The following is a 14,058-nucleotide window of genomic DNA, read 5'->3' on the forward strand; positions in this document are numbered from 1 at the left end:
TGGGTTTTTTTGGAGTAATTCTTCTATTTCAGCTATTTTTTCTTTTAGTTTTGTCTCTTTCTCTTTATATACTTTTTATAGTATGACACTTTTTAAATCAAAATTTCCCTAATCATTGCTTTACATGCTGCCCATTGAATATCATAGGGAATATCTGTTAGCTTAAAGTCATGATTGAGTTCATCTAATATGTTGCTAATTTCCTGTATTATATCCTTTTTCAGTAGTAGGTTTGGGTTTAGGGACCAGTTTATACCACTTGTTTTTAGGCTTAGATCACTAGGCCATCTTATTTTAATTGTAATATTTGATTCTGCCTTTAGGAATATTTCTGATGTCAGAAAGAAATCTAATCTAGACCATGATTTGTAACACTGGGAGTAGTATGTGAATTTTATTGTAGATGGGTTATTGTTCCAGTAGCAACGCAGGTTGAATAAGTTAAAATCTGTTTTTAGATCATTGATTGCTATGGAGGTCTGGGTGTTATAAGTTTTGCTTTTACTTGTTCTATCTATTACAGGGTCAGTTATTGCATTCCAGTCACCTCCTATTATATAGTAGTAGTTTGGAAATCAAGTTAAGATGTTATAAATTTCCAAAATAAAATCTTATTGTTTCACACAAGGACTATACAGGCTCAAGAAAAGAAGTGGTTTCTGTAAACTAGAGCTTTTAATTGAAAAATATCACCACCGTCCATTTATATCGGAGTCATAATTTATAATCAATCTTTGAATGAGATTTTAATTAAAATTGCAACCCCCTTACTGTTCATTTCATTACCTGATGCTATTATTGTTTTATCAATTTTTTCTCCTTATCTTCCTTTAGCATATATTTCTTGTAAAAATATAACATTTGTATCTGATTTAAAAGCTAAGTGCATAAATAATTTCCTTTTCTTTTTTCACATTCCATGAGTCAATTATCCACAGCCCTTTTTCTTACTGTTTTTCCCTTAATGTTAATTTGTTTTGTTGCCTTCTCCTTGTGTTTATATGAATAATTTGTATTTTTATAGCATGAGCAAGTATTTCTCTATTCATCTAGTACTTACCTCTTCCAGCTCTATCCCTGTGCCTACCCACAAAACTACCATGTCCGGAAGAGGTTAATAGTTTACAACAAAGAGGTATGTTACCTTTTTTGCAAGTTATAATTTGAAATTTAATGATACCTCCATTTAATAATGTTTTCAAAACCTTTGTATTACAAAAACTAATCACTAGGTGCACTAAGATTAGCATATCCTGCCTGACTCACCTGTTCCTAACCCACGACTGCATATTTAAAAGTATCGCCAAAATTATATAACCTTCATTGTAAACTGTATTTAACTTTGATTGACCATATTTAATAGTTTATCCTGTGTTCATACTTTTCTATTTCTTCACTTTTCACTGACATAAATGTTTGCAGTGTACTGTTTCTTGACTAGCATTTTTCATGTGATTTAGTATGCCAAGAAACAGTAGTCACAGTGATGCCAACCCATACATCTCATTTAAGATGGTTAACATATATACTATGATGATTCTTTATCGCTACTTGGGACAACAATCATAGACCATAAACATTTGCAAGATTTCAGAACTTTGGTATTTCATGTCTCACCATTGACTGACCATTTGAGTACCCTAGATGACTAAGAAGACTGCCCATATCAATAAGTTTTTAGATGCAACAAAAGAGTAGCAAATTAGAACTTATGAAAAAGTGTAAGTTACAAAGAGATTTAAATACTTTTAGACAAGGTAACATCTTTTCCTGTCCCAAAGATCACCCAGCAGTTAAGCAGAAAGTTCCTCCATCTCGAGATTCCATGTATGCATTGGATGAATTCCATGAGTTTGTGCCTTTAAATCTGAACACCGTAGTTTCCAATGTTAGCGCTACAATAGAATCTAATAGTGAAGTGTGCAAGCCCAGTAGATGCTGAACATTCCTAGTTCATCTTCAGCTCTTTCTGAGGTGGTTCAGCAAGTTTCAGACAGTGATAGTCTACATGCAGGATAAGAATTTTACTTGCAACCTACCCCCATTGGTTTGAAATTGCCAGAGAAGGTAGAAAGGCTACAAAGGGACATATTCAGAGGACATAAAATGCAAGGAGGGAGAGGAAGAGGACAAACAAATAATGAGCCGCAAACACAAAGCCATTCAGTCAGGTACAAGAACCAGATGTGATAAAAACTTTGGACATTGTGAACTTATCTAAAATGGTTTTAACAGCAGATGATTATTCAGTTTTATGGAAAGGCTTGCAGTTTATTCCAGCAAATAGTGACACAATAGTTGAGGCTCTCACAGATCTTAAAAGGTTTCCTCAGAGCCTAAATTTGAAAATGATTTCTAAGAATAATGTCCCAACTGATATTCAGAGATTTAGAAAGTCGAGTACTTTCATTCCTAATAGTTTTCCTGTGATAACTGCTTTTGATACTGTTTGTGAGCAACAGTTGCATGCTCTCTTTGAAAAGAGTAATAGGAAAAGACATTATAATTTAACCTGTGCTGAACATAAAACCTTAGAAGATCCACAGTCAAATGAAAATGTTGCTATAAAATTTATTTATTTTACATTTGTTTACCGGGAAGGTCCGACTGGATACATGTCTATTTTCAGTGGAGGCCCAGGGAGAAAAGCTCCAAACAAGCTGATAAAGGTGGGGCTGTGGTATTAATGAACAAATTGGATTATATCAGTACTATGATTTTTTTATTGGATGATCAAGCTTTTGTTAAAATTAATGCAAATAAGGTGAAGAAAATTATTTCTGAGGTTTGTTTGTTTGTGTCTTTTGGCTTTTCATGGTTAGGGGTCGCCACAGTGGAACTCCGGTCCGCTAATGATTGGCAGTTCATAGGTTCATAGGTTGGTACTGGGCTATCTGCCCGAAGGCATGTATTAGCCCAGCCATGTTGTGCGGTATTCACCACCCCTTTAGTAGTTCCCTAGACCCTTGTACTAGCAGCTAGTACCCTTGGCCCCTATCTAGTAGTGCTGTTGGTGTGATCCCTGGTGTGAACTTTCTGTTACCCATCCACTCATCAAGGTTCCTCTTGAAGAGTGATAGTGAGGGGCTCTGTCTTATGTAGATCGGGACACTGTTCCATAGTAAGGGAAGTCTCTGCGAAGGGAATCTATCCCTCCAGCATGTTCTAGTCATTGTTGTGTTAAGGTTTATATCCCTACAGCGTGTAGCTTGAGTAGATTTGGTTTTGCTAAGATGGAGCATGTTCAACAATTCTGGGTTGGACATGACTCTGTACGTTAGACAGAGATCGCCTCTGAGAAAGCGGTATGCAACAGAGAACAGTCTTAGCTTTTTCAATCGTGCTGCATAGGGCAACTGTTTGAGGCCAGTAATCCTCTTGTCCCTCCAGCTGCTGGAGATGTCTAACCAGGTACATTCCAGATGGTTCATTGTACTCAATAATGGGTCTGATGAGGGAAGAGTAGAGGGGCACCATTGCATCCTTAGATCTTGATGCAAACCCTTTCGTGATCAGATGGGTCACATAGAAGGATTTTCTAACCACTTTGGCAACATGGTTATCAAAGGAAAGCTGACTATCTACTTGGGTCCCTAGATCCCTTATTTCTTCTTCAGATTTCAGGGGATTACCTCCTATGTTGTAGTTTGCGGGTATTCCAAAGGGGATTACTACGCATTTTTTTACATTTAGCTTGAGACCATGGCTTTGACACCATGCATCAGTCTCATTTAGGCCCTTCTGGAGGATCTCCATGTCGGCCGGAGACTCTATTATAGCACCCAGTTTGCAGTCGTCTGCAAACTTAGTCAGCCACAGCCCTTCCCTGCTTGCCTGTACTTCTGAGAAGTATATGCCAAACAGGAGGGGCCCCAGGACAGAGCCCTGAGGCACACCACTAGTTACTGGTCTGTATTCGGACATAGATCCTGCTCCTCTTACTTTATGGGATCTGTCTGAGAGCCAGTTTGCGATCCATCTTGTGACATAAGGGTTTATGCCCAGGCTGGTGAGCTTATCAATAATACCTGAATGGGGAATGGTGTCAAATGCTTTAGCAAGGTCAAGGTAAGCAGTGTGTACCTCCTTTCCCTTATCTATAGCCTGAGTAACTGTCTCAAAGAAATCCACCAGGTTCAGGAGGCATGATCTGCCCTTGACGAAGCCGAACTGTGTGGGGTCCAGCGACTGGAGGTTCCCAATCTCTCCATTGCTCCATAGCCTTACAGATCATACTGGTCAGGCTTATTGGTCGGTAGTTCCCAGGGTCAGTTGTGGCCTCACCCTTGTGTAGCGGGACCACCATTGCCATGCATCATTCTATGGGCACATATCCTGTGGAGAGGCTGAGACTGAACAGGGTATTAAGATGCGGGGTTAATTCCTTTTGGAGCTCGTATATGACACAGCCTGGGACACCATCTGGTCCAATGGATGCAGTGTTTTTAGCTTTAGATAGAGCCTTGTTAACCAACGTATCAGTACTAATTGGACTTACACAATCCCCTAGAATGGTAATAGGCCTTGTAGAGGTGGAGGGGTGGGGGTTTGCACTGAACCTGTCAGCCAAGATGTTGACAATGTCAGAAGGGTCAGTGTATTTTGTTCCATTTTGTACTAGCTCAGAACAGACCTGAGCATTGCCTTTTAGTTTATAACTTAAAAAGGGTTGGTACATGGGCATAGCCAATTCACTTTGATATACTGTTTGAGGTTTTTTTTGAAGAGACTTTTGGAGGATTGTAAGGTTATTTAGTTTGGCAACGAATTCCAGGTTTTGCCAATGAAGTTGGCATACAGGGATTCACCAGCAGACTTATTAGCTTTGAGGGTTTGGACCAGTAGTTTATCGGCTGACCATAGGGATCTTAGATTGCTATATGGCTTAATAATATTTTTAAGTGAGAGGGTATCCTCAGGATGGTACAGAATTTTGTGCGCTATTAAGAGTTGATTGAATTGAATTAAGCTGGGCAGTTCTAGCCAATCTAGTTGTTTAAGGTTCTGACAGTGTTGGGTTCTATAGGTGGAGCCAGTGGCGAATCTGGCAATATAATTGTAGCTATGGGACAGCTTACCTCGTTTGGTTTTGAGGTTTGAGAGTACAGGATAGGCATATAAGAGAGTAGAGAGTAGGTGTCATCGGGCAATTGCAGTCCTAGCCAGTGGGTTTAAAAATGTCTTGTTTCTATACAGTGATCCAAGCTTCTTATTGTTGGTCTGTATGGTTTTGTTGACCTGTAGGGCAAATTTGAGATTATTGTCTATGATAACCCCTAGCAGTTTGGTGTGGTTATCTGGGGAAATAGTGGTACAATTGTATGTTAGATGTGACAGAGAATGAAAGTGTGGTGGGTCTACTAGTGGGAGAGAAGAGTAGAAGTTTAGTTTTATTGGGGTTCAGATGTAGGCGTTGATTGGTGAGCCAGTTCTTGATAGTGTTAAATGTATTTTGGGTTAAGATTTGCAAGTTGGATGGAGAGGTGGCTGAGCAGATAAGAGTGGAACCGTTAATAATACTTTATCCCTTAGAGAAATGAGAGCAAGGCCTTATTTTGATTTTTACATACCGGCTTGCCAGGACTGACGCACAACCTTCAACGAAGGTACACCCATTCACACATGTCTCCACACAGAAGACGCTCTAGCTGAGAATCGAACCGGACAGCATCTTACTGTGAGGTGAGAACGCTAAATTTCTGATGTAAATATAATAATTTATGAGATGCAACTTTCTGAGGATATTGATATTGAATTGTGCAATTAGAACCATTTCTGGATTATTTTAGTGGTACAATGAGCTTTTTAAAGTTTAAACTCAATTCCTTGGATAAAGAAATAAGTTTCTTAGCTGAGAGTATCAAGAGGAATAGAGACTGCAATCCACAAAATGAATGTTCAAGCTAATAGATATACTCTTAAGTGAGGTATGCTTGCCCTGTATGTTTGTATTCAGGGGCATAGTAAAGAGTCAGATGATGCAGGCAAGCAGGCTGAATACTAATGAGGATGAATGATACAGATGAAGGAGTTTGCTCATGCATTTGAAACCAGAGGTTATTATGTTAGTTTTCTGGAGCAAACCATTAATAATACTTTATCCCTTAGAGAAATGAGAGCAAGGCCTTATTTTAAGCCCCCACTATCGCCTATGCAAGTATATAGTAGCTTAGGTAAAAAATAATATATTAGATGTGTTACAGGATTTAAGAGAAGAAGACAGAAAGTGAAGGAAGTGATTAAGAAAAATTGGAGAATTTTGGAGAGTATACCTGGGTTAAGAGCACTTATTGATGAGGGACCAAACTTCACCTACAAAAATTGTAGCAATCTTAAGAACAGGCTTCATTACAAAGAAGTTAGTTTTTTGGAGAATAAGGAGATGCTAATGTGTAGGAAGCAAGGGACCTTTCCATGTTATAATTGTGTATGCTAAAAATTTATACTTGTTGGTAATACTTTTAAACATCCTCGGACTGGAAAGAAATATAACTTCAATTTATTTGCTACCTGTAATACCATGAATATTATTTATTTAGCAACTTGTACTTTATGTGCTGCATTTTGTGTGGGTAAATACACCTACAAGTTGAAAGGCCGTATTACAGAGCACTGCTCAGAGATGCACAGGAATAACCCATCTAATGCCTTGGCCAAGCACATAGCTGAGTGTAATGTGCCACGAGCATACATTTAAGTTTAGAGTTATAGAACAAGTTATTAGAAATGTAAGAGGTGGAGATTTTGCCACTTTACTAGAATGTAGAAAGTACACAGGATAGTAAGGTTGCAGGCTAATAGCAGACCAGGAATGAATACATCAGTAAGCATTGGCTAAAAACAAATGCAGTATAAGAAGTAATTAATGTATGTATTTCTGACATATTATGTTTTTAAAGTTTTTTTTTCTCTGTTTTTGATATAGATTTTTAGATTTGGTTTAGTTTTATAATGACTGTACATATCTAAAATATGCTTTTAAGTACTTTGCTTAATTGACTGAGTTGAAGGATTGTTGTATGTTCTAATAATTTCATTTAGTTGTGTGAGGTGATTGGTTGGCTATTTCATGTGAACACAGTCTTTTAAGTATATAATTAGTCCTTTAATTGTGTGTTACATCTTTGCACTGAAGAAGGGTCTAACCTGAAAGCTGTATGCTCTGCACTTGAAATTTCTTATATAATTAAACATTTAAGAAACTATGAGCATTTCCCAGTCTGAGTTTCTGGTTTGCTTTTTGGACTTCTTTTTTGAGATTGCATTCACTGTTGACTAAGAAGGCTGGCCATATGAATCTGTTTTTAGATGCAACAAAAGAGTAGTAATTCTATCGGGAGGCATTTCATAATAAAACCAAGGTATTTGCAGAGGTTTGACAATATTCAAGCAAGTATCAAATCACTTGTTTCCCAGGGCTGTAACAACAAGAGAGCTGTATTGCCTTTAAGATTTGATGCATATCAAATAAATTCTTTTCCTGGCATTTAAATTTAACACAAGAAACAGTCTGCATTTGTCTGAAAATACTTCTATCAGCAGGGATAAGAAGCATGTTATGTGAAAGCACTATTATACTTCTTCATAAGAATGAATTGTGGCATGCTTGTCCCTTTGACAATGAGCTCCTGCCATGGTTTCCCTTTTTTGAGGTTGTGTCCAATTTGGCTCCACTGTTTATTTGGACATTCCAAGTATATAAAAAGGAGAGCATTGCATATTTTTTTAACCCACATTATTTTAGAAGTAGTTTCTAGTACATACATATAGTATAACCAACAATTTATAGTCATTAAAATTTCAGTTTGAGAACAAGAGAGAACTGGTAACACTAATAACATAACATAGTTCACGTGTTTCTTTTATATTTGTAAAAGCAATAGTAAGAGAAACATTACATTTTTTTCTGATGACTGATTTGCAGTGTAGTATTACTTCCTATAGAATTTACTGGAGTTGCAAGGGTTATGGAGCTTTTACTTATGCAATATTTAAAATGCCTTGCAACATAATTGTATAGCTTGCTTCTTAGACAAAAGCCTTTGGTACACCAGTTGTTACAATCTTTGTTTGCTACATGACTATGACTAATACCACGCTTCTCAGATAACTGGCAAGAGCATACTTTTATCAAGTTAAAGAAGCTTGAATGATTCCGCTCTTACCTTGTTATTCTCTTCTATGTGACAAAATATGCTATGTTATGGCTCCTTTATTAAAACTGGAGCTTCATACCTCATACAGCAATGCACATTTTTACTTTCCAAAAGTTTACTATATTTTTTTAAACCATCTGAGAAATTTTACCAACAGAATAACTTGTTCCTTCAAAGCTCGTGTACCCTTACAGAAAAAAAAACACCTATATCATTTAGTAGTCTGAAGCAGTAGTATGTACAGGGCTGTAAACTCAACAGTTAGTCCATAACTGTTATGTTTTCATGAACAATGTAAATTTCTCATTTGCCAAACTTCATACCTTATACTTCTCATCCAATAATTCTTTTCGAGCTTTCAGGATTCGATTATTGTTTTAGGAAACTCTGGTTTCTGATCTTAACCAAAGCCCATTAAAAACAAGCAACATTACTTTTTCTTTTGCCGTCGGGTTTTTTAACCATATATTTGACCTCTTTAGCTACAAATAGTCCAGTTCGAAGGAGAAGGAAGAGACTGGAGTGTTACTTATTAAAAAGTCCATGTAGGCAACTGGATTCCTTCTAATATTTAATGTAACATGCAATTCATCCTGTTTTTTGGTTCCCTTTCATTTAAAGGAACATATTGTCCCATTTATACCTTTTTTCTTATTTATTCATTTTAAATCTGTTCCTTTGCACCATTTCTTACCAAATCTTCCCGTTAAGCTTTTTTCACGTTATAACATCTGGCAGTTCGTTGAAGATTTCCATGAACAGTGCTTTTGCTTCTTTGTATGATTCAGTCGCATGGTTAACATCCTTATGTTGGAAGATTAATGGATTGGGATGCCTCATCTGGAACTTGATTTTTTTTTTTTTTTTGCTATTAAATAAGCACAGAGTAGAGAAAATCGTTGTCTTGCTGTTTTATTTGGGAGGGTAAATCCTGCACAAACAATATTTTGCTTCCATTACATGAAATGGATTTTTTTTTCTTTACTGCCATTACAATTTTATAAACATCTTGATGGTTAAGAAGTTTAGCATAAATTTGTCTTGGTTTGTCCAAGTTTTGGGTTTTGTGAAGAGCTCGTGTGCTCTTTGATCTCCCCAGCTTCTGAATCATTCTCTAAAAGGTGACCCATGATTTGTTTTACTGTTTCTGTTAGTTGTACTTTATATTTTTCTTGCATAAATCAAATTACTATATTGTTTCTCATACTTCTTGCCTCTAAATCAATGATTTTCTGTTGCATCTCATGGATCTTCTTGGCATTTGTTTTGCTTTCTTTTTGAATTTCGCCTATTTTTATTTTGTTTTTGGACACTTTAGCTTCCATGTTTTCTAATCGGGAAGCTATTTGACTTAATGTGTTTTCAGAACCCTAAAAGTTGGTCTGAAAAGTTTTGAATGGCTATTTGGAAAGGTAGTAATGCAGATTTACGGTCATCTAGATTGGATGTTTGCTCAACTTAGATTTTGTAGAGAGTTTCAGGTTCTCTTGTTGTTTTGTGGTTCTTTGCTTTTTAATGATAGTTTCTTTTTCAGGTGTAACCACTTGTGAGTGTGTAGTTGTAACTGTTTGTGCTTCCATTATTTCAGTTTCACTCGTCATTTTGGTCAGCTCGGTCTCCCTTTCTTTTTCCATTTCCTTCTATTTGACTGTATCAGGCCAGTATTGCATATTCATACTGGCACCATTTGTTTAGAAGAAAGTTTATTTAATACTTCTCAGGCTGTTCAATTTAACTCTTCATTGGAGGCATTGTTTTGGTCGTGGATGTATTATTTAACAAAAGAGCAAATTTTTGAACCTTATTTTTCATGGCTTTCGGCAGTTTTATTTGTTGTTTTTGTGGAGCCACATTAAGGTGTTCACCAGAATGCCACCATCTTGGAAACCCATATTTTGTTCTTTTATGTAAGTTGAATCATTGCTGCATGTCTGAGGACACAATACTACTTGTAAATATATGCTTTAGGCTTATACTAATTGCAGACAAATAATTCAGATGCCTAGGGTTTGAGACTTGACTTATTTTTATTTCATTTTATGACATTATTTCTTACTGTTAATTTGCCCTATAATTTATGTATCATTCTAATTTGTTTTACACATAAGAGTTTTGTACATCCACACTTGTGCATGATTTGAATGTAACATTAAATTAACAAAAGATTATTGGGAAAGAGTATCTGGTGTAATAAGTGTGATTCTGCTTTTAATACTAAAAAATTTAATATGGTGTGCAGTATTTATTCTTCAACAGTAAATGCTGATCATTTGAAATGCTTTAGGAATTTTTCCATTCTAAATTTCTCATCCTTTGGCAGAAAGGCTTCATGATTTGCTGATTCCAGATTACATTCATAATGGTGAAATATTGCCCATCTTCCAGCAAAGAAATTTTCCCAAGTAAGCATGTTATTTTCTTGTGAATGATCTTGCAACCATTAACTGATTAAGACCTGTGTGGTGTTGAATGTCATACTTCTAGCAGATAACGCTTAACCTTGCATTCCAGAGTTATTTCAGAAAAATTAACTTAAACAGCATATGATAGACACATGTAAATATTTTCTGAGCGATAAAGGATATTGCAACTCTGCAGATAGCAATCTTATCATTAAGAAGCATTTGTTACAGTTGTAATAGTAAGTGTATTCATAGTCTTTCCATAAATACCATAATATATTATAACAAGCAAAACCCAGAATTACATTTTTTCTAAACTTTCGCAAGCAAGTTGTCATATCTTGGAAACTGTACATCTTAGACCTGTATTGTCAGTACACTTTTGTTAGCAAGGCATACACTTTCATATGGTGCCAAGAAACAATAGGAGTATTTACAGGAATATGAAATGCATGATTGTTTGTATAATTAGCAATATAAATAACACTGAATATCTCTAAAGATGTGCAACTTACAGTTTAAATATCAATGAGAGTTTTGTCCAACATCTAAGTTTTCTTCTGATGCCATGCAGTAGTTTGTAAGCCACTTGTTTTTTATAGTATTTAGTACATATGGAAATATTGCTCATTTTCATAATTACTAACAACTAGCATTATTCGTAGTACAGCATGACATAAACTCATTATCAGTGTTCATTTATCTATCTCCCACCATGGCATTCCACAGCATACCCCTCAATATCATTTAGGTCTCTCAGTCATGAAAACTTGAACATAAATATGAAAATATGAATAATAACCAGCAAACATTGATTAATTTTTACATTTTAGGACATTCTAGATTAAAACTGTCTATTATTAGCTGGTAAGTCACTTAGTTAAAGAAGCCAACCCCCGCCCAAAAAGGTCTGGATGCCGTAAGGAGCTGTTGGTGTTAACTGGCAATATACAAAAAAGGTGCTATATTCTTGAATAAAACCTCTTTGGTTATCATCTTACTTTTTTAACCATACTGTAAACAACTTTTCTGGTCTTTCTCTTCCATGAAATGTAGCCAAGGCATGCAACTGCACTATTATAAAGTATTGTCGAAAGGATATAGGTGAAAGGCAGATCTTTACACTGAGGTACACTGTGGCTCATAAGAGGATGAATGGGATATGACAGAAGTGGCTGAGCATATTGAGCCTACGTCTTCATCTTCTTGTTGACTAACTTTTACACACTGTTATAAATGTCACAAAAAAATAAATAAATAAATAAAACAGACTCACTTAATATTTGTTCAGCACATTCTTACATTCTTACCAGCTACTCTGACATCTGAAATCACTGCAACCTACTAACGTGTTTGGAAGTATACCTTATATCTTCTAAACTACATTTCTTCCTGGTAATCCACTGCTCTTTTATTAACAATGCCTTAATGCAATGTCTTTGGTCATTCATAAAACCTATATATCATAGGAGGTTACTAGGCTATCAACCCAGAGGTCATTTCAAGCCTACCCATTTTATCCCAGTGTAATACCATAGATACTCTAGTCAATACCCAGGATTGTATATAGTAATGACTGCCCATGTCTAGGAGTGTTCTGGGCGCTATCTCCAGTAAGAATTTATAGTGCCCCATCCACTCATTCATCCAGGTTCCTTTCGAACACTGTCATAGAGGTGCTCTGCTTCACATGAACTGGCAGCCTATTCCAAAGATGTGTCACTGGGAGACAAATATGGCTCTCCAGCACATCCTATTCAAGTTGTAGGCCATAGTTAGGTCCCTGGAATGGGTTGCTGTAGTCCTTTTTGATTTACGGATGTGCAGCAGATTCATTAGTTTTTGGTTGCAGATTGCTTTGTAAGCCAGGGATAAGTCTCCCCTAAGAAGTCTATATGATACAGAGTATAGTGACAAGGACTTTAGTCTGTCTCTGTAAAGCACATGCTGGAGTCCCTTGATCTTCTTTATTAGAAACCTCTGAGGTCTCTCCAATTGCTGCAAGTGCTATGCACAGTACATGCCAAAAGGGACATTATAGACAATTATAACAAAGTTAAGAAACGTTTGCGCATGTGAGTTAGGGCTAGAGTAGGTTTCCCAGTTGATGGTGTGATAATTGAAATCTCCCATGACCAGAGTGTTTGGTAATATTTGGATTGACTCTAGTTTGGTCAAGTAGGCCTAATGTGCATCATGATTCATGGAGGGGGATCTGAAACTAGCTATGAATTGAATGGGGTCTTACCCACAGTAATGTGAACTTGGAGTAACTCCGTGGAGTTGTCCAGTCTAGCTCATCAGGAGGTGAATTTTTCTATAATAAAGATAGAAACATCACCTCCTTTGGTTCTTACATGTTCATCTTGCATTCCAAAGGTGTGGAAGGATTTGTAGCCTTACAAAGCCAGGGTACTCTCTGAAGCCTTGAACCAGGTTCCTATGACTGCACAGACATCTACATCTTAAAGGTTCATAGGTTGGTACTAGGCTATCGGCCCTAGGGCCTATACAAGCCTAGCCATAACAATTTTATTTCTTCCCACAATATTTACTTCCCTGGACCCCTGTCTAGCAGGGTAACTGACATGATCCCTGGGGTGAATTTCCTGTCTCCCATCCAATCGTCAAGGTTCCTTTTGAAGAGGGCCAAGGAAGTGCCCTGCTTGACATGTATGGGCAGTCTATTCCAGAGTATGGGGAGTCTCTGGGTCAGGAACCTATCCCTCCAGCATGTTTTGTTCATTGTGATGACAAGGAGTAGATCCCTGGAGTGTGTGGCTCTGAGGGAATGGGATTTCTTTAAGTGGAGCATGTCCAACAGCTCAGGGTTTGACATGGCCTTCTAGTTATAGAAGTGTTTCCAGGGAGAGAAGTTTTGGTTTAAACTAGCATTTAGCAGCATAACCCTTATTTATTATGATTGACAATTTTTACATCTGCAATTTTGTTTTTGAGACCTTGCCACAGAAAGGCAGTATGGTGGAGGCAAGAGCCTTTGCCATCAGCCAAAAGCCTAGTGGTGCCATGTGCAAACCGTTTCTGACAAAGCAGCAATGTTTGTCGACCATGTCATCTCAGGCTGACAGAAACTAGATACCCTTTAATGACACCAAAAACTAAGCCAATTATTGAAATTTATCATTTGTTCACTCCAGCATGAACTATGATGGAGTCATAACGGTACTTATTGCTGAGAGACCTGAGCGCATGTGTGATCTGATGAATCCTGGCATTGGACAGGCAGCTGACTGTGACTTTTTTCTTATCTAACCTGGTGAGTGAGACATTCATGTGTCTCTCTATAGAGTCTCCAGTGACAAGAAAATTTGTTTTTTGAGTGTTATGCCTTAATGGCTAGTAGGTGAAACACTGGTGTGACTATGTATCTTGGGTGCTGTGGGAACTGCATTAGTCAGAGCAGTCTTACGCTTTGGTAAGTTTTTTGAGAGAACCTCTGTGTATGTAGATTTATGTATTGGATGTGTACTGTGTGTATG

The 14,058-nt window shown here is 37.0% G+C and overlaps 1 protein-coding gene across 1 annotated transcript in view; it reads left to right on the forward strand.

The window, feature by feature from the left end:
• The window catches only part of NOX4 (NADPH oxidase 4), a 1,166,454-nt gene that overhangs the window by 903,491 nt on the left and 248,905 nt on the right, over positions 1-14,058 (forward strand). Inside the window, exon 19 of the mRNA XM_044071824.1 lies at positions 10,477-10,558. Coding sequence (XP_043927759.1) covers positions 10,477-10,558 — 82 coding nt within the window. The remainder of the gene's footprint in view (positions 1-10,476; positions 10,559-14,058) is intronic.

Source organism: Protopterus annectens, chromosome 5.part0, assembly GCF_019279795.1.
Source record: "Protopterus annectens isolate FY-2018-M chromosome 5.part0, PAN1.0, whole genome shotgun sequence".
NCBI lineage: Eukaryota > Metazoa > Chordata > Ceratodontiformes > Protopteridae > Protopterus > Protopterus annectens.